We start from the raw sequence: 21,829 nt of genomic DNA on the forward strand, positions 1-21,829 counted from the left end.
ATATCTGCGAACAAGAACTGGTACTTGAAAATTGTCAATTGTTTGATCTTTGATCTGATATTCTATCATCAGTATCCATGGTATGTGAAAGTAATGACTATAAATTAACCACTTTGGGGAGCAAGTAATTGTATCTGGTAACTTGGTTATGTCAAAAAATTGGATTTGGGCTGTTTGTACTTGGTCTGGAATAATATCAGTTTGTATACCAAACTTGTTCCACCATTGATGAAACCAATAAGGTATTGGATATTCAAAAGTGTAGGCAATATAAAAGAAAAATGAAATAGACATATGTTCATTTTGCTTAAAGAACGTTCGTTCCCAAGCAACTTGATAATCATAATAATTATATTTTATACTTTGTCCATTAGTTAAAAGAAATTCTTTTGTCTGGTGGGGCTCTTGTGCCCATTCTGCCAAGGTCCATACCTTCAAGAGGCGGACTTTACAATATCTAATCTTATTTGGGCTTTGTGGATCGTAATTGTTCTGAATAAAAATAGAGGTTGTTTGGATAAGGATATTCTCATAATAATGTTGGGATTTGTTAAAATTGTCTGGGATATAAAAATGTGTCTTAGGGAAAATGGAATCACAAATTTGGTAACTATTGAGATTTGGGTTTTTAGCCCAATATTTAGGTTCAATTGTAATAATGTAATCTTCAATGGGCTTGTACTTGTAATCTGATGGATTCAATCCTTGTGAAATTGTTGGGCTTTGGCTTGAAGAAGGGGTGTTTGTAACAGCTTGTTTGAACGTAGAAGGTGTAATAGGCCTTATTGTAATACCCGGCTAGACTCCGGTATCGGAATCCCTACCGTCCGGTGGGACCTCGGATGTCGGAAACCTCTAGAAGGGGTAAAACTATGATTTTATGAAATGTTTTCATGTATTTCATGTTTTTAAGTAAGAAATTAAATGAGTTTTTACATGAAAAGTCTTTGGAGGAAAACCCAGGTTCGGCCGCCGAAAGTCAAGTTCGGCCGCCGAACATGCATGCGTTTTGGAGGCACGTTAGGCCCCCGAAAGCATGAGTGAGGGAAGTCCAGGTTCGGCCGCCGAACCTCATGTTCGGCCGCCGAACATGGCATGCATGCGGAGGCACATTCGGCCCCCGAACGTGGTCTGGCCAGCCACTATAAAAGGGTCCCTTAGCCGAAAACGGGCGAGTTTTTCCCCATTTTCGGCCAAGGTGAGCTTTCCGCCGCCCCTCACCCATTTTTGATGTTCTTCCTCTAAATCTTTCAAGATTTTCACTTGTTTTCCCTTGGTTTTGAAGATTTAAGCTTTTGAAACAAGTTTTGGAGCTTGGAAGTCTTGGAGCTAAATCCCTCCATTTTCCGAGCTAGGGTCGTTCTTCCTCTCGATCTTCAAGAGGTAAGCTTCGATCTATGCTTCTTTTATGTTTTATGAAAGTTTTATGCAAGTTGATGGGGTAGAATGCATGTTTAGGCTTGTTGTTAGGTTTATGGGTTTATGTTGTGTTTTGAACAATGTATGTTGGAAATGTGTTGTTTGAAGTGTTGTAGTTGGGGTATATTATAGTTTGAGACCCCTAGGTGTGATGTATGATGTGTATGCATGTGTAGAAACAAGTTTATGCATGTTTTGAGGCGTTTTGGAGGCTGTGGACACAAGGGAGCCAAGTTTCTGCCCTTCGGCAGAAACTCAGGTTCGGCCGCCGAAGTGACTTTCGGCCGCCGAACCCCCTTGTGGAGGCAGTTTCGGCTGCCGAAGCCTGCCCCCGAAACTCAAGTTTCGTCTCTGTCTGGGAGGTTCGGCCGCCGAAAGTGCCGCCGAACCTGCATGACTTTCGGCTGCAGAGGGACTTTCGGCCGCCGAACCTGCCGCCGAAAGTGCCCTGTCCAGCCAGTTCTTGCATGTTTTCATGCGATGTTTTCAGGATGTTTTAGGGGGTTTTTGGGGAGTATTTTAGAGTCATGTTCATGTATGTTTGGTCCCTCATTTGAGTCCACCTGTGTAGGTTCGGACCCGAGGAACCGAGACCCCCAGCAGTGAGCCAGCTGCTTCAGAGTCTCTTCAGAGCTAGCCAGAGGTGAGTGGAATAAACTTTAAGTTTTAAAGCAAATTAATGAAATGTTTTAGCATGATTCACGCATCATGAATGCCATGAGATATATTAGGTTGTTTGCATTAGAATTCACGAATATGTTGCATTGCATACTTTGTTGTTGATGTGGATGAATGTTGAATGATCCATTAGCCCTTGTATGTCATGATAGCCTATGTGAGTCCAGGTGTGCCTGCTACGGCTCTACGCCCCTGGCACTATGACAGATTATGGAAGTCCGGGTGTGCCTGCTACGGCTCTACGCCCCCGGCATGTATAAGTAAGAAAGATAGGGGCTAAATGGTGACAAGTTCATCCTTGTTGTGAAATGTTTGTGTTATGGCGCATACATGAAAGCATGATTTAAATTGATGTTTTATTATTCTGCTCACTGGGCTCTAGTAGCTCACCCCACTCCCTTTATCCCCAGAGTTGCAGGTACAGGATAGATCAGGAAGTCGGCTAGAGTGAAGTTCAGTCATGTATGTTGTAATAGATAGTAGTGGACATGAACATGATGTAATGAGTATTTATGACCATGTAATGTAATGAATGATTTGATGATGTATTGAGGATTATAGTAGTGCTTGACCTAGAGGTGTGTGAATCCCCATTATGTACAGAGTGTTTAATGAGTAATGATGTTAATGACCATGATTATCCAAGCTGATATGTATGATGATGATACCCCATTGGAGTATTTGATGAGGACTCCAGTGTGGGGTTTATGTATGATTTTGTGCATGCACAGGTTTTGCTTGGATAAGAGAAAAGAAAAATTTTTACAGATCATGTATATGTTGTTATGTATGGGATTCCACAGGTTTACAGGAGGTATGTAGGCTTGCTACGGGTCCCGGCGGCCTTAAGCCGATCTGGATCCTAGCGCCGGTAACGGGTCGGATTTCCGGGTCGTTACAGAGTGGTATCAGAGCCCTAGGTTCATATGGTCGGACCTAGTGTGTCGGGCTCATAGATGTTCTAGAAGGTCAAGCACACTAGGAAAATCATGTCCACTAGGATAGGATGTAGAGTCCTGTCTATATGATGATATGATATGCCATGATGATATGCATGTGCATAAATGCTATGATGTGATGCTATGTATGTGATGAGGGTTCATGTGTTTCCACATGAACCATATGATGCTAATGATTGCTTATGCTATGTGCTGTTTTTCAGAAGGTAGAATGAGAGGAACTCGTCGATCTGCACGATTGACTGGAGTGCCACCTCAGGACGAGGGCGCTGATGCCCGTCCTTCAGCTTTGCCTAGGGCAATGTCCAGTAGGTCCAACAGAGACAGAGTAGCTAGAGACCCTAGAAGGTCTTTGGATCTGGGTAGAAGCAGATCAGTAAGGGGAACAGTGCAGGGAGGAATGTCTGAGGATATGGAAGTAGATCAGAGGAGGGATGGCAGTCTCGGTGTGAACATGCCGGAAGAGGGCATGGGAGAATCAGAAGGAGGCACTCAGGCCTCGAGTTATGTCCAGCCACATCACTACCCACCCTATTCACACCATCCAGGGTATTCGATGGGAGGTACATCGGATAACCCCAGTTTTAGCCCTTATCCTCCACATATGCCATACCCACCTTACTACCCACCATACTCTCAGTACCCCATGTACCCACCTCCACCTCCCTATACCAGTACAGCAAACCCTACCCCAGGGGATGTTGCACCTCCACCACCACCAGTACCTACTGTCCCGGAAACACCAGTACCCAAACCTACCTCATCTGGAGGGAGCAAGGTCAAGATGACCGATTACATGAAGTTGGGTGCTCCTCAGTACCGAGCAGGCGATGACCCATTTGAGTATCTGAGCAGGGTCAAGACTATTACAGATGAGATAGGGGCTAATGACAGTAGAGCCATTCAGATGGCTGGGTTCACACTGGAGTGCAAGAAGGCACGTGGTTGGTTTAAGAACTATGTGGACCCGAGAGCGGACAGTATGTCCTGGGAGGAGTTCGCAAATGAGTTTGCAGGATGGGCTTTCCCTGAGAGCTCTAGAGAGCAGAAGATGATAGAATTCGAACAGTTGAGGCAGACTGAACAGATGAGTGTGGAGGAGTACACAGACAGGTTCCTGGAGTTGCTGCCATATGCTGGGCAGAATTTGGACACAGATCAAAAGAAGTCAAGGAGATATATTATGAGGCTGCACTCCAGGTATTCCTCTTTGATACAGTCAGCAGAGAGGGAGAGTTTCCATGCCATAGTGGATATGGCTAGGAGAATGGAGGCTAGTGCTATCGTTGAGGGGAAGGTAAAACAGTCAGTGGCACAGTCTTCTGGTTCCAAGACCCCAGGTGGGGAAAGGTTAGACTCTTCTTCTCTGAGTGCAGCAGTTGCAGGCAGTAAGAAGTGGGACAGAGGCCACAGAAAATCTAAGAAGAATAAGTTCTGGAACAAGATCAAGTCAGGTCTGGGTTTAGGCAGTGGCTCAAGCTCTGGCGCAGAGGTTACAGCATGTATGAGATGTGGGAGACCACACAAGGGAGTATGTCTGGCAGGGACAAACACATGTTTCAGATGCGGACAGGCGGGTCATTTGGCTCGAGATTGTCCTAGAGCAGCCTTTGCCGCACCGTCTCAGCAGACAGCCTCCGGCAGTGTGGTGCAGCCAGTAGCTCCAGCCGCAACACAGGCCAGTGGCAGAGGCAGAGGGAGAGGGTCAGCCTCTTCATCAGCAGGATACAGAGGTGAAGGTCCATCAGCTCCGGCACGGATCTTCACTATGACTCAGCAGGAGGCCAACACATCCAACACTGTGGTGGCAGGTAATCTCATCATTGGTTGTTCTGATGTGTATGCCTTAATGGACCCGGGTGCATCTCATTCTTTTGTTGCTCCGAGAGTCGTGGAGAGGGTAGGATTGATGGTCTCTGGGTTAGAGTGTCCCCTATGGGTCAGTGGACCCAAGTGTGACCCGTCAGTGGCAGAGGCAGTCTGCCAATGTAGTCCAGTTTTCATAGAGGGAAGATGCCTTTCCGCCGACCTCGTGGTTCTAGATTTGACAGATTTTGACGTCATTCTAGGGATGGATTGGTTATCGACCCATGGTGCTACCTTGGACTGTAGAGACAAGGTAGTCAGATTCAGAGATCAGGATGGGTCAGAGGTCGTCTTCAGAGGAGACAAGAGGGGTACACCTAGAGGTCTGATCTCAGCTCTTCAGGCTCGTAGGTTGCTTAGGAGGGGATGTCAGGGGTTTCTAGCTCATGTGAGGGAGTTAGATAGTCATGTCAGAGAGCCCGCCTCAGTGCCTGTGGTGAGTGAGTTCTTAGATGTTTTCCCAGACGAGCTGCCAGGGTTACCACCTGCTAGGGAGATAGAGTTCGAGATTGAGTTAATGCCTGGTACCAGACCGATCTCTATCCCTCCCTACAGGATGGCACCAGCTGAATTGAAAGAACTGAAGGAACAGTTGCAAGAGCTGGTAGATAAGGGTTTCATCCGACCGAGTACTTCACCTTGGGGTGCTCCGGTTTTGTTTGTGAGGAAGAAGGATGGATCCCTCAGACTTTGTATCGACTACAGACAGTTGAACAAGGTCACTACCAAGAACAAGTACCCTTTGCCGAGGATCGACGATCTATTCGACCAGCTAGCAGGAGCAGGTTGTTTCTCCAAAATAGATCTGAGATCAGGGTACCATCAGTTGAGGATAAGGAATGAAGATGTACCGAAGACAGCTTTCAGGACCAGGTATGGGCACTATGAGTTCCTTGTGATGCCGTTTGGGTTGACCAACGCCCCTGCAGCATTCATGGACCTCATGAACAGAGTATTCAGTCAGTATCTGGATCACTTCGTTATTGTCTTCATAGATGATATCTTAGTGTATTCCAGAAATGCAGAGGAGCATGCCCATCACCTGAGGACAGTTTTGCAGACCTTGAGAGAGCATGGCTTGTATGCCAAGTTCTCCAAGTGTGAGTTTTGGCTTAGGAGCATTTCATTCTTGGGGCACATTGTGTCAGAACAGGGTATTGAAGTAGACCCCAAGAAGGTAGAGGCTGTAGCTAACTGGCCTAGACCCACCACAGTGACCGAGATCAAGAGTTTTCTGGGTTTAGCAGGTTACTACAGGAGGTTCGTTCAGGACTTCTCAAAAATTGCTGCTCCTATGACCAAATTGACAAAGAAGAATCAGAAGTTCATATGGACCGATCAGTGTGAGGAAAGCTTTGAGGAGCTTAAGAGGAGGTTGACTTCAGCACCGGTGTTAGCTCTGCCAAAAAGTGATGATGACTTCTCAGTATATTGTGATGCGTCCCGTGTGGGATTGGGTTGTGTGCTAATGCAAAATGAGAGGGTGATCGCTTATGCTTCTAGGCAGCTGAAGAAGCATGAGCTGAATTACCCCACACATGACCTAGAGATGGCAGCAGTGATCTTTGCACTCAAGATGTGGAGGCATTACCTTTATGGGGTAAAGTGTGAGATCTTCACAGATCATAAGAGCCTGCAGTACATCCTGAGTCAGAGAGAACTGAACTTGAGGCAGAGGAGATGGGTAGAGCTGTTGAGTGACTATGATTGCAAGATTCAGTACCATCCGGGTAAGGCGAATGTTGTGGCAGACGCCCTAAGCCGGAAATCACTCGGCAGTCTATCCCACATTTCAGCGGAGAGGAGGCCGGTGGTGAAGGAGTTCCACAGACTTATGAGTGAGGGATTACAGTTGGAGTTGTCTGGCACAGGTGCCTTAGTGGCTCAGATGAGAGTGACACCCGTGTTTCTGGAGCAGGTAGCTCAGAAACAGCATGAGGACCCAGAGTTGGTCAGGATAGCCAGAACGGTTCAGTCAGGCCAGAGTAATGAGTTCAAGTTTGATGATAAGGGGATCCTCCGCTACGGGAACAGATTATGTGTGCCAGATGACATTGGTCTGAAGGGAGATATTATGGGGGAAGCCCATAATACCAGGTATAGTGTTCACCCTGGAGCCACCAAGATGTATCAGGATCTGAAGAGAGTGTATTGGTGGCCAGCTATGAAGAAGGACGTGGCACTGTTCGTGTCAGCCTGCGATGTGTGTCAGAGGGTGAAACTAGAGCATCAGAAGCCGGCTGGAATGTTGAATCCACTACCGATTCCAGAGTGGAAATGGGAGAATATAGCTATGGACTTCGTAGTGGGGTTACCGGCGACGTCCAACAGATTGGACTCCATATGGGTGATTGTGGACAGACTCACCAAATCTGCTCACTTCATCCCCGTCAGGAGTGGTTACTCTGTGGACAAGTTGGCGCAGGTGTACGTAGATGAGATTGTCAGACTGCATGGGGTCCCGGTATCTATAGTGTCAGATAGAGGGCCCCAGTTCACCTCCAGGTTTTGGCGGAGTCTGCAGAACGCTATGGGTACCAGATTAGACTTCAGTACTGCCTTCCACCCACAGACGGACGGACAGTCAGAGAGGACCATCCAGACAATAGAGGATATGCTCAGAATGTGTGTGCTAGATTTTGGCGGTTCTTGGAGGCAGCATCTACCTTTGGTGGAGTTTGCCTACAATAACAGCTATCATGCTAGCATAGGGATGGCTCCATATGAAGCTTTGTATGGGAGGAAGTGCAGATCACCTATCTGCTGGGAGGAAGTAGGAGAGAGGACTCTTGCGGGTCCGGAGTTAGTAGAGCTTACCAGCAGGGTGGTACCCATAATCAGAGAGAGGATCAAGACTGCTGCTAGTCGGCAGAAGAGTTATGCAGATATCCGCAGAAGACAGCTAGAGTTTCAGGAGGGGGATTTGGTTTTGCTCAAGGTGTCTCCTATGAAAGGAGTGGTTCGGTTCGGGAAGAAGGGTAAGTTAGCTCCACGGTACATCGGTCCTTTCGAGGTGCTTCAGAGGGTCGGTAATGTGTCGTACAAGCTAGACTTGCCTGCTTCGATGGAGAGAATCCATCCGGTTTTCCATGTTTCTCTGTTACGAAAGTACGTGTCAGATCCGAGCAAGGTTCTTAGTGAGCCTGATGTAGAGATCCAAGAGGATCTCACCTATGTAGAGCAGCCAGTGCGGATTCTTGACACTCAGATCAGAAAGCTGAGGAACAAGGAAATCCCGATGGTGAAAGTCCTTTGGAACCACCACAATATTGAAGAATGCACCTGGGAGACACGGGAGTCCATGCTCCAGCAATACCCCCATCTGTTTTGAGGTGAGTGTTAGTTGTTCTATATGTTGCATGTATGATATATTGTATGCTATGTTGTATGTTATGATTGATGCCATGCTTTGTATGTTAGTTGAGGAACATTCGGGGACGAATGTTCTTAAGGGGGGGAGAATGTAATACCCGGCTAGACTCCGGTATCGGAATCCCTACCGTCCGGTGGGACCTCGGATGTCGGAAACCTCTAGAAGGGGTAAAACTATGATTTTATGAAATGTTTTCATGTATTTCATGTTTTTAAGTAAGAAATTAAATGAGTTTTTACATGAAAAGTCTTTGGAGGAAAACCCAGGTTCGGCCGCCGAAAGTCAAGTTCGGCCGCCGAACATGCATGCGTTTTGGAGGCACGTTAGGCCCCCGAAAGCATGAGTGAGGGAAGTCCAGGTTCGGCCGCCGAACCTCATGTTCGGCCGCCGAACATGGCATGCATGCGGAGGCACATTCGGCCCCCGAACGTGGTCTGGCCAGCCACTATAAAAGGGTCCCTTAGCCGAAAACGGGCGAGTTTTTCCCCATTTTCGGCCAAGGTGAGCTTTCCGCCGCCCCTCACCCATTTTTGATGTTCTTCCTCTAAATCTTTCAAGATTTTCACTTGTTTTCCCTTGGTTTTGAAGATTTAAGCTTTTGAAACAAGTTTTGGAGCTTGGAAGTCTTGGAGCTAAATCCCTCCATTTTCCGAGCTAGGGTCGTTCTTCCTCTCGATCTTCAAGAGGTAAGCTTCGATCTATGCTTCTTTTATGTTTTATGAAAGTTTTATGCAAGTTGATGGGGTAGAATGCATGTTTAGGCTTGTTGTTAGGTTTATGGGTTTATGTTGTGTTTTGAACAATGTATGTTGGAAATGTGTTGTTTGAAGTGTTGTAGTTGGGGTATATTATAGTTTGAGACCCCTAGGTGTGATGTATGATGTGTATGCATGTGTAGAAACAAGTTTATGCATGTTTTGAGGCGTTTTGGAGGCTGTGGACACAAGGGAGCCAAGTTTCTGCCCTTCGGCAGAAACTCAGGTTCGGCCGCCGAAGTGACTTTCGGCCGCCGAACCCCCTTGTGGAGGCAGTTTCGGCTGCCGAAGCCTGCCCCCGAAACTCAAGTTTCGTCTCTGTCTGGGAGGTTCGGCCGCCGAAAGTGCCGCCGAACCTGCATGACTTTCGGCTGCAGAGGGACTTTCGGCCGCCGAACCTGCCGCCGAAAGTGCCCTGTCCAGCCAGTTCTTGCATGTTTTCATGCGATGTTTTCAGGATGTTTTAGGGGGTTTTTGGGGAGTATTTTAGAGTCATGTTCATGTATGTTTGGTCCCTCATTTGAGTCCACCTGTGTAGGTTCGGACCCGAGGAACCGAGACCCCCAGCAGTGAGCCAGCTGCTTCAGAGTCTCTTCAGAGCTAGCCAGAGGTGAGTGGAATAAACTTTAAGTTTTAAAGCAAATTAATGAAATGTTTTAGCATGATTCACGCATCATGAATGCCATGAGATATATTAGGTTGTTTGCATTAGAATTCACGAATATGTTGCATTGCATACTTTGTTGTTGATGTGGATGAATATTGAATGATCCATTAGCCCTTGTATGTCATGATAGCCTATGTGAGTCCAGGTGTGCCTGCTACGGCTCTACGCCCCTGGCACTATGACAGATTATGGAAGTCCGGGTGTGCCTGCTACGGCTCTACGCCCCCGGCATGTATAAGTAAGAAAGATAGGGGCTAAATGGTGACAAGTTCATCCTTGTTGTGAAATGTTTGTGTTATGGCGCATACATGAAAGCATGATTTAAATTGATGTTTTATTATTCTGCTCACTGGGCTCTAGTAGCTCACCCCACTCCCTTTATCCCCAGAGTTGCAGGTACAGGATAGATCAGGAAGTCGGCTAGAGTGAAGTTCAGTCATGTATGTTGTAATAGATAGTAGTGGACATGAACATGATGTAATGAGTATATATATGACCATGTAATGTAATGAATGATTTGATGATGTATTGAGGATTATAGTAGTGCTTGACCTAGAGGTGTGTGAATCCCCATTATGTACAGAGTGTTTAATGAGTAATGATGTTAATGACCATGATTATCCAAGCTGATATGTATGATGATGATACCCCATTGGAGTATTTGATGAGGACTCCAGTGTGGGGTTTATGTATGATTTTGTGCATGCACAGGTTTTGCTTGGATAAGAGAAAAGAAAAATTTTTACAGATCATGTATATGTTGTTATGTATGGGATTCCACAGGTTTACAGGAGGTATGTAGGCTTGCTACGGGTCCCGGCGGCCTTAAGCCGATCTGGATCCTAGCGCCGGTAACGGGTCGGATTTCCGGGTCGTTACACTTATAGAACCCATAGGAGACTGTAATGGGCTATATCTGTTTAGTGAAGTAAAATGCGGTCTTGGTGATCTTGGCCTAGGATAACTTGGTTGGGTTATTAATGCACTTGACATTGGTGTTAATGGTCTATTCATAATACTGGTACTACTCGTATACAATGGTCTTTGATTAGTGGATGGTCCAGAAGTAATTAATTGCAACTTTGTCATATTGGTCTTGGAAGTATTTGTTTGTGATCTCAGAGAGATATTCTCTGCTTCTTTTCCCTTGTCAGTCATTTTCCCTGTAAAAATTCACGGGTTAAAAAATCAGCAATAGAATTGTCAGTTCCTTTTATATGAATAATATCAAAATCAAAGATAGATAAAAATGCTTGCCATCGTGCAAAGATATGTTTAGCAGCTAAATTTTTTACATCTTTAGTCAAAACATCTTTGGCTGCTTTGCAGTCTACTCTAATGGTAAATTTTTGGTTTAAAAGATCACTTTGAAATTTTGTTACACATAAAACAATTGATAAAATTTCCTTTTTAATGGTAGAATAGTTTTCTTGAGTAGGATTCCAAAATCCTGAATAATATCTAATAATGCAATCTTTTTCATTTATTCTTTGTTTAAGAATACCTCCATATCCTTGATCAGAAGCATCTGTTTCCACTATTTTAGGAAAATTAGGATTACAAATATTCAAACATGGTAAACTTTTGACATACTTTTTAATTTATTGAATAATCTTAGTATGTTCTTCTGTCCATGGTTTAGGATTTGTTTTTAATCTATTATATAATGGTTTGCAAAATATTCTTAAGTTAGGATAAAAATCTGAAATGTAATTTAATGATCCTAAAAATATCTGTAATTGATTTTTGTCTTTTATTTCATCAGGAAATTTGTCTGCAAATTCAATACTTCGTTGAATTGGTATTATTGTGTTTTTATATATTTCATGTCCTAAAAATCTAATTTTTGTCTGAAATATTTTCATCTTTGGTTTAGATAATACTAGTCCATTTCTTTTTATCACCTTATAAAAGATTTGTAAGTGTCTACTATGTTGGTCAATATTTTGGCTAAATACTAAAACATCATCTATATAAGTAATTATAAACTCATATGGTGTAAAAATGTCATTCATAATTTTCTGAAATTCACTTGGTGCATTTTTTAAGTCAAATGACATTATGTTCCATTCATATTGTCCAAAAGGTACTGTAAATGCTGTTTTGTATTTATCTTTCTCATCTATTTGTACTTGCCAAAAACCTGATTTCATGTCGAATTTTGAAAAAATTTCAGCCCTATATAATCTATTTAAAAGATCTTGTTTATTTGGTATTGGGTACCTAATCCATCTTAAAACTTTGTTTAATGGTTTATAATTAATTACAAGTCTGGGTGCACCTCTCTCTATTTCAGCATTTTTTATAACATAGAAAGCTGCACATGACCATCGTGATTTACTAGGTCTAATTAGATTTTTTGTTAATAAGTCTTGAATTTCTTTTTTACAAAATTCTAACATCTCTTGGTTCATTTGGATAGATCTAGCTTTTGTAGAAATATCTTGTTCTCTAAAATCTGGTTCATAAGGTAAAGTAACTATATGTTGTTTTCTATTCCAAAATGCTGTTGGTAAATCTGAACATAAATCTTTTTGAAATTGTTCTTGGATCTCTTTTATTTGTTGTTGAATAATTGGTTTTTCTAACTGTTCTTCTATTTTTATAAAATGTAAATCTTTCTTTAGAAATTTTATTTGATTTTCTATATTATTAATTTTACTTATGTTTTCTTGTTGGAATAAATTTACATCATGGTAATTAATTGGTGAAATAAATTTAAAAATAATATATTGTCCTAATACATTGGTTTCTAATCCTAATTGTGTTACTTTGAAAGGGTACAACATTTGTAAGAAAGGATTTCCTAATATGATTTGAGTATTAAGATTTTTAATTAACATAAAACTTGTTTTAAAACAAATTCCATTGTTATATATATGTGCGCTTGGTATTTTATAATCTATCTTTACTTTTGTTGAATTTGCTGCTGATAAGGTTTGTTTAGTTTTATGAAAGTATTTACTTGGTATAATTCCTTGGTCTATGCAATTCATGTCTGCTCCTGAATCTAGCATAGCTATGGTTTCTATCTTAAAATCTTTTATAGTTAAAGTAATTTTTACATACCATTTTTGAAATTTTATTCTGGTAATGTCATTAAATTTTAATTTTTTGTCACTTTCATTTTCTGAAATAATTTCTTCTTTATGTTCTACAATTTTTTCTTTATTCTTTAAATTTTGATTTTGTTCTAACTGATCACACCTCAGTTTAAGTTGTCTAACTTCTAGTTTTAATTGTTTTATCTCTGATTGTAAATCCATAGAAGAAATTGTTGTTACCGGTTTCTTATGTTTAAACATTTGTTCTATGTCTTCAAAATTTGTTGGTGCTTCTGTTTCTTGTTTTATTTCTTCATTAATTAATTTTGTTAATTTTTTAAAGAATTTTCTTTTTATGTTTGAATCTTGTACTTGTTCTATTTGTTCTAGTACTTGGTTATATTCTGTTAAAACATTGATTTTATTATTACAGTTACAAATTTCTCCTTTACAATTATGGTTACTATCTGTACTGCTTATTGTATCTGAAGAATTGTCACTACTATACTCATCATCTAATTCTGAAGAGGATAGCTTAATTTGATCGATTTTTTCTAACAATTGGTCTATGTTATCTATTTGTAATTCTAATCCTAATTCATGTATTTTTCTTCTTGCAGGACACTCTTTTGCATAATGTCATTTCTGGTTACATAAATAACATGTTATATGATTTCTATTATTTGGTCTTTTGAAATTATTTTTTCTATAATTATTTTTCTTAAATGGTCTCCTTTTAAAAGGTTTCTTATTTATTGGTTTATCATATTGTTTATGTCTATAATTATATTTTCTGTATATTTTATCTGTTTTAAAAGGTTTATATTTCTTTTGTTTGTGTTTTTTAATTGTTCCAAAGCCAAATTGTTCACACCAATTGCCTAACTCTCTTCTAGATTGTCTATTTTCCATTTTTAATTTTTGTTGTAGTTTCATGTCCCTACATAATCTTATTCCTGTTAAGTTTACGCATGTTATTAGGTCTCCGTATGTTAAATCATCATAAGAAATGTGTCCAAATTTTTGTTCAATTGTTTCTTTAACTTTGGTTGAAAACAATTTAGGTAAACCTGTTAAGAATTTTTCTTTCCAATGGTATGCGTTTGGGTCAGCTAATGCATATACTCTTTTTAGAAAATTGTCTTTATACCATCTAAAATTTTCTAACTTCCTACACTTAAGATTTTGTAATATTTCACTATTTCTTTCTGTATATAAATCTAAGTCTCCAATAAAATGAGATATAATATTGTAAACTAAATAAGCTAAGGTAAATGATTGTGGTTGTCTGTGGATGGGTCAATAACTGGTTTTTCCTGTAGTACTATCAATTCTTCTAGCTGTTAATATATTAGTTTTTATTTCATTACTTAATAATTTGTCCCACCAAGTTCTTAGTTCTTCTGTAAATCCTAATATTATATTTTCTACTGCTTCTCTTTCTCTTTCTGTAACTCCAACTCCTATAAAATTTTATTAACTTTCAATTAATTTAAATAATAAAATCATTATCTACTTAAATTTTAATTATATATTTATAATTAATTAAATAAATATAGATTATATAATATATAAAATTTTTAAATGTTAACATTTTAATTAATAAATTATTGTTAGTATAATAAGTAATTTAATTATACTAAATTTAAAATTAATAAAATTAAAAATTAAATTCACTTGTATAATATTATAAATATTTTTTACTTTAAACAAAAATTAAAATAAAAAATTGTATAAATATTAAATAAATTATTTTTATAATTATTAAAATATTATATATTATAAAATAAAATATACAAAACTTACACTAATTGTGAATTGTTTATATTATTTTTAATTTATCTATAAAAAATATTTTTTAATCAACATAATATATAAAAAAAAATTAAATAAAAATTAAGAATGTTATCTTTTTCGTTCAATCAGAGCTGATTAATCATTATATTACATAATATATTACTATTTTTCAAATAAAAATTTTTAATACTCAAAAAAATTAAATTTTCATATAAATTTTAATAAAATCATGAAATAAAATAAATTTATTTCTCATAAATAAATTTTTATATATTATTTTTTTAATAATAAAAAAATAAAATTACAAGAAAATAGAAACTATCAAAAGATTTTTCTAGGGTTTTCACTGTAACACAGTGTTTTACAGCTTTATATAGAGAATATAAGATAAGTTTTAATACACTTAAATTATAATTTAATTATCATAATAAATTTTAATATTTTATTTAAATATTTTTAAATTTAAACTATTAAATATTTTTTTTAGAAAAAAGAATTTATTTAAATTTTTTAAATATATTTATTAAAAATTTTGAAATATACGAGATATGAGTGCTATGAATATTTAAAATTATAAAAATTAAATTTATATTTTATTAAATTGCTCTTATATAATTGTACACTTCTAATAATAGAATAATATTAATTTTATAATATTAAAATTACATAGGGTAGAGTAATATTTTTAATTTCATATATTAATATTTAGAAGTATGGAATAAAATTATGTTGTGATGGAATATATTGAAAATTACCGATTTATTTATAATTCTTCAAAAGATAAAAAAATAAATTAAATAATTAATTTATTCTATAATTAAATTAATTGATTAATTTATTTTTTTAATAAATTATAAATAATCCAATGATTTTATACACATTTAATAACAAAATAATATTATAATTCTAAATATTTTTCTATTATTATCATATTTTTATAATTATAGTACTTTTATGGTTGCGCAGAAATAACCAAATAAAAATTAATATTAAATATTTATATTTATTTATTTATTAAACTATAAACAACTCAATAATATCATACAAAAAGTAATTAATTAATTTTAAAATTACAAGAATTAAACTTTGAAATATTTTAATATTATTTATAATATAAGTTTTTTATACTAATAAATATTTTAATATTATTTTGAATAAATTACTATAATAACATCAAAATTAAAAGTAGTATCAATTTATAAATTTATTAATACATAATTATTATATTTAATATAATTATTATTCTCAATATATAGATAGTATAAAAATTGATAACAAAAAATTTAATCATGAGATAATATTTTTTTATGATTAAACTGTACTAAATCACTAATGTTGTTTAATTACAGTATTATCATATTAATATGTTAAAAATAATAAAATATATTATAAAAAATAATTAAACAATTTATCACATACGATATCACTTAATTATTTATTTTTACACATTTAATCATAAACTAATCACAATATAATATTAATTTTATGACAATAAAATTATATAATATAAATAATTTTTTATTTAAATATTAATAATAAAATATATTAAATATCAATATATTAAAATTATAAAAAATATTTATTATCATAAAAATATAGTATAAATAATATTATTAAATTAATATAATATATATTATATTATTAATAATTAAAAAATAAAAAATAAAAGTGCCACTTAGAGCCGACATTAAAAGCATCGGTAAAAAAAAAAAAAGCCTGCAAATTTTTTTTACCCAACCTTAAACTGACCATTTTTTTCTCTTCATCACCAAAATAACAAAAAGCTCTTAAGCATAACTAAAACAAACAAGAATCGTTTTCAAAATTAAGTCTCCAGTTCGATTCTTATCGGAAATAATTATATAAAAGAGAAAAATAAGAAGTGAGTATTGAAACCTATGGTCTTGCAACTTTTGAAAGACTGCACATGAAATGTATTTGAATTACACATCAGAGCCGACATTTTACTGCAAACTATTTTCCAAAGATTAAATACTTTGACATGAATGATCATTCTTTCTCTGCAATTACCACAAAAACATCCCCCAGGGACCACCTCCTCCTCTCACTTTTAGCTGGCGGATTTATGACCGCTCTTTCTGCATTAGCAGTACGGTAACCAATGATAATCTCTCTCCTCTGTCGAGCTCGTAAAAGTATTTCAAAGAAACTCAACTCCTCACCTTCACGGAGGTACAGATCTGCTGGCCTTATATGCATCTCATTTCCCTGCACGATGCAAATACAATCTAACGATGATAACCAACTAATCTATTAATAGGTAATAAATTCTAAAACTAAAGTAAGAAAAATTTCATCAACTAAGAAAAGCTTGATTGAGGAAACAAATAACTTCACCAAAAGGATTGTTTCTGGGCAGACAAGAAGCTGACTAATACTACTTATCGACATCATGAATAAATTAACTCATAAAGTTGCAGCAAATAATAGAAGAATATAGAATATTTTGTAAATAATTGAATTCTTGTTGTGTCATGAAAAGAATAACCAAAACTAAGTTTTGCATATAAGGGTGTAAACGAATCGAGCCAACCTGAACTTTGGGAGCTCAATTTTGGTTTGTCAAAATTTTTTCAATCTCGAACCGAGTTCGAGGTTTACTCATTTCAAACTCAAGCAGAGTATTAAGACACTTAAACTTGATTCATTTAGCAAACAAGTTTAGACGAGTCGAATTCAAGCTCGACCCTTGTCTTCATATAGCACACCCTATCCTAGAGCTCCTTTAATATATATGAGAATGTAAACGACTGCATTCCAATGGCGCTATTGTATAAGACTTGAAAAAATAGACTAACCACACTTGCAAGGAAATATTTAGTTGTGTGATAGTGAGATAGTTGACTTTGCCAACTAATCTTATAGCAATTTGACATTTGCACCCATCGAAGTATCCACGTCTCTACAATCTAACATGCTAACTTCTTCCAACATGTACAAAGTATATTTCCGTTGAAAAATGACAACACATGTTTTAAATTGTTTCATTTTAATTCCCAAGACATACTTCAATTTTTCCAAATTTTGAGTTTGAAAACGAGTGAACAAATATTGCTTAAATTGAGGGATTCCATAATAATTATTTCCAATAATAACAATGTCATCAACATAGACTAGTAAATAGATGAATTTATCACTATCAAGACGAAAAAATACAGAATGATCATATTCACTTCGAGACATTCCAAACTGTTGAATCATAGTACCAAATCGTTCAATCCATGCTCTCGAAAATTGCTTCAATCCATACAAAGATTGTCGAAGACAATATACTAAGCCGATTCCCTCTGAGCAACAAAATCTGGTGGTTGCTCTATGTAGACTTCTTCATCTAGTTCACTATGCAGAAAGGCATTTTTAATGCCTAATTGATGAAAGATCCAGTTGATTGTAACTAACGAGTAAAGAGGCAAACAAAAGCTATCTTGGCTACTGGAGAGAAAGTATCAATGTATCAATATAATTAAGCCAAAAAATCAGTGTAACTTTTAACCACAAGGCGAGCTTTCAGCTGATTAATTTTGCCATCAAGTCTCACTTTAACTATGTAAACCCATCGACAACCAACAATAGATTTGTCATGTGGTAAAGGTATCAATTTCCAAATCTCATTATTACGGAGAGCAGTCATTTTCTCAATTATTGCATTACACCAACCTGAATAATCTAATACTTCTCTAACGGTCTTTGATATAGCAACAGAAGACACGGTGCAAACAAATTGTCAACCAACAATGGATTTGCCATGTGGTAAAGCTACCAATTCCCAAGTCCCATTATTATGGAGAGTAGTCCTCTCTTCAACCATTGCATTACACTAAACCTAGATAATCCAATGCTTCTCTACTTGTCTTTGGTATAGGAACAGAAGATACAGTGAAAACAAAAGTATAGTAGGGAGGAGACAAGTGATGATAACTCAAAAAAATTAAAATGGGATGAAGATTCCAAGAAGAGCAACTGCTTTTGCGAATAGTAATAAGAATAGCTGCTTCCATTGAAGAAATGACCAAAGTGAGTGATGGTGAAACGGGATGTAAGTAATTAGAATATGATGAATTACCTGCAGTAGGAAGAGAAACATCATTGTTGTTAGCAAGGGGATGAGGATGACGTGAGCACACCTAAAGAGGTAGTATAGAAGTGGAAAGGTTTTGTATTAGCAAATGTTTTGTGTGCTCGATCCACAGAAAATAAGAAGTTTCAAAAAAGGTGGCATCTACAAATACAAAATATCTGTTGGTAGTAGGATCATTGCATTTGTAACCTTTTTGAAACTATAAATATCCAAGAAAGACACATTTAATGGATTTAGAATGAAGTTTCTCTTTGCCAAGAGTATGATCATGAACAAAACATATACATCCAAAAACTTGCAGAGACAATTGGTTGGAATTCTCAGTAGGAAACTGTTACATATTATAGATAGAAGAGAGGAAAATGTAATTAAAATTGGTAGGAAAATAAGGTGAGGTAGTTTAGGTATAGTTTCATAAGTAGTTATACAGTGGGTAGTTTGTTATCCAAGTGTCCTATGTCTTGAAACAGCATATATTGGAGTATCACAATTGTAGAGAGGCATTCTAAATCAATCAAATACAATCTCAGTCTCTATTTCCTCTCTAATTCTGTCTCCTCCTCTTTCCCTGGAGAAACATAGAGCTGTTACGAGAAGAAATGAAATAAAGTGCTGTAGAAGCTAAGAATTTTATTATAGAGGAATTCTAATCCCTTCTCACTGGGATAATGAATAATAAGGAAAAAGTAGCGGTCAACGAGGAGAGTTATCCACCTCGAAGAAGTTGCTGAACCAGAAGCAAGGATCTAGTTCTAGAGGAGGAAATTCAATAGGAGCAACACTGGGATCTTTGGTTGATCTTGAGGTATGCAAAAATATCTTCTTAAAATTGAATTGATTACCTTTGAAGGGAAGGAGCCTAGAGTATGGGCGGGGAAATTTGTTAAATATTTTGAAGTTTACAAAGTTCCTAATGAAGAGAAGGTGGGAATTGTGAGTCTATTCCTAATTGATAGAGCTGATATTTGGTATCACAATTAGGTTGAGGGTAAAGGTCCCCACTCTTGAGAAGATTTTGAGAGGGAATTGTGTGTGAGATTTGGGAATCAAGAGTTGGAAGATATTGTTAAAGAATTCATGAAGATGAGACAAGAGGGGAGTGTAGAGGAATATCAAGATAGTTTCGGTCCCTTCTTCTCACCTATTTTGCTAGTGAAGAAAAAAGATAGCGCATGGAGATTTTGTGGGGACTATAGAAAGCTGAATAGCCTCACCATTGAAGATAAATTCCCTATTCCCATCATAGATGATTTGTTAGATGAGTTACATGGGACCAAGATATTTTCAAAGATAGATCTTAAGGCAAGCTATCACCAAATAAGGATGGACCCACCAGACATCCCTAAAACTACCTTAAAACTCACTATGGTCACTTTGAGTTTAAGGATTCCCTTTGGACACACTAATGCTCCTGTCACCTTCCAAGTTCTAATGAAACACATTTTTGAACCCTATTTCAGAAAATTTGTACTAATATTTTTTGATAATACACTAGTTTATAGCTCAGGTTAGGAACAACATTGGAGCACCTGGCTGCTGTCTTTGAAGCATTGCAATAGCAGCAGTTGTTTGCAAATAGAAAGAAGTGCCGGTTTGGAAGACGGGAATTGATTACTTGGGCATATCATTTCTGCTGAGGAAGTAGCTATTAATCCTACCAAGATAAGGATAATGTGTTGCTAGCCTGTGCCTAAATCTATATGAAGGAACTTAAAAGTTTTTTGGATTTGACTAGGTATTACAAAAAATTTGTGCATCATTATAATCTTATTAGCAAACCTTTAACTAATCTGCCGAAGAAAGAGGTTTTTCAATGGGGTGAGGAAGCACAAAAAACTTTGAAACCTTAAGGGAAGCCAAGACCAAAACACCAGTTCTAGCCTTACCAGATTTCAGTCAATCCTTTATAGTGGAGACTAATGCAAGCAATGTTGGTATGGGGGTTGTCTTGTGGCAAAATGGGCACCCTATTGCTTATGTATCTAAGGCATTTAGTCCGAAGAGTCAAAAGTTGTCGGTTTATGAGATAGAGTTGTTGGCTATTACTGGTAAATGGAGGCACACCTTGGGCGAGGATCCTTTACATCAAAACTGACCATGAGAGTATTAAACACATCTTAGAACAGAGCTTGCACACCAATTTGCAGTTAAAAGGGGTTTCTAAGCTGCTAGGGCTGGATTATAGAATTTTGTATAGAAAAGGGGCAGAAATAAGGCAGCTGATGCTCTTTAAAGAAGACCTACGGGAGTCGAATGCTTTGCTGCTCAGGCTACTGGCTACTACACTGCTACAACCCACTTGGATGTCATCCCTAGCTGCCAGCTACACAGGAGATGTGCAAGCCAGCAATTTGTTGTCCCAATTAGCTATTGATACCAATGAACACGAGGGATATACTCTAAAGAGAGGGATTCTTTATTAAAAAGGGAAGCTATTGTTTGAAGAGAAAATTCACGTTAATTCTGAAAGAAGGTACACTGCAACTTATATACAAACTATTCTACCAACCCCTGTAATCAAATCTCTAAATTAGAGGAGATCCCAATATCAAATCCCTAAATTAGGGAGATCCTAATATGAAATCCATAAATTAGTGGGTATCCATATACAATGGAATCTTCCATATTTACAACAAAATAGATAAAATAAAAGTTATTTCCTAAAAACCTTTACAATCCAACACTCCCCTTTAAGCTGGTGAATAAGTATTCTCCATTCTCAGCTTGGATACAATAGACTGGAACACAGAACTACTTGAACCTTTTGTGATAACATCAGCGAGTTGACTATTGGTGGGCATGAAAGGTGTACAAATCAGTCCACTTTCTAATTTTTCTTTGACAAAGTGTCTGTCAATCTCAATGTGCTTTGTCCGGTCATGTTATACTGGATTATGAGCTATGCTGATTGCAGATTTATTATCGCAATAGAGTCTCATAGGATCATTCCACTAAAGACTTCAAATCATCAAGAATGATCTAAACCCACAGTAATTCACACACCCCTAGAGCCATTGCTCTAAATTCAGCTTTTGCACTTGATCGAGATACCACACCTTGTTTTTTACTTCTGCATGTTATGAGATTCCCACCAAGAAAAGTGCAAAATCCTGAGGTTGATATTCTGTCAACAATTGATCCAGCATAATCAGCATCAGTATAAGCCTCGAGT

At 37.3% G+C, this 21,829-nt stretch overlaps 1 protein-coding gene across 10 annotated transcripts in view; it reads right to left on the minus strand.

Moving 5' to 3' along the window:
* Positions 1 to 16,355: 16,355 nt before the first annotated feature.
* The window catches only part of LOC110609158 (ion channel CASTOR), a 36,398-nt gene continuing 30,924 nt past the window's right edge, over positions 16,356 to 21,829 (minus strand). For 6 of the 10 annotated variants that reach the window (XM_021748533.2, XM_021748529.2, XM_021748532.2 and 3 more), the window contains one exon: positions 16,356 to 16,787. In XM_021748533.2, coding sequence (XP_021604225.1) covers positions 16,569 to 16,787 — 219 coding nt within the window. In that variant the 3' untranslated portion in view covers positions 16,356 to 16,568. The remainder of the gene's footprint in view (positions 16,788 to 21,829) is intronic. The other 4 variants (XM_043951403.1, XR_006348814.1, XM_043951405.1 and 1 more) reach the window with 4 other exon arrangements.

Source organism: Manihot esculenta, chromosome 2 (assembly GCF_001659605.2).
Source record: "Manihot esculenta cultivar AM560-2 chromosome 2, M.esculenta_v8, whole genome shotgun sequence".
Lineage (NCBI taxonomy): Eukaryota > Viridiplantae > Streptophyta > Magnoliopsida > Malpighiales > Euphorbiaceae > Manihot > Manihot esculenta.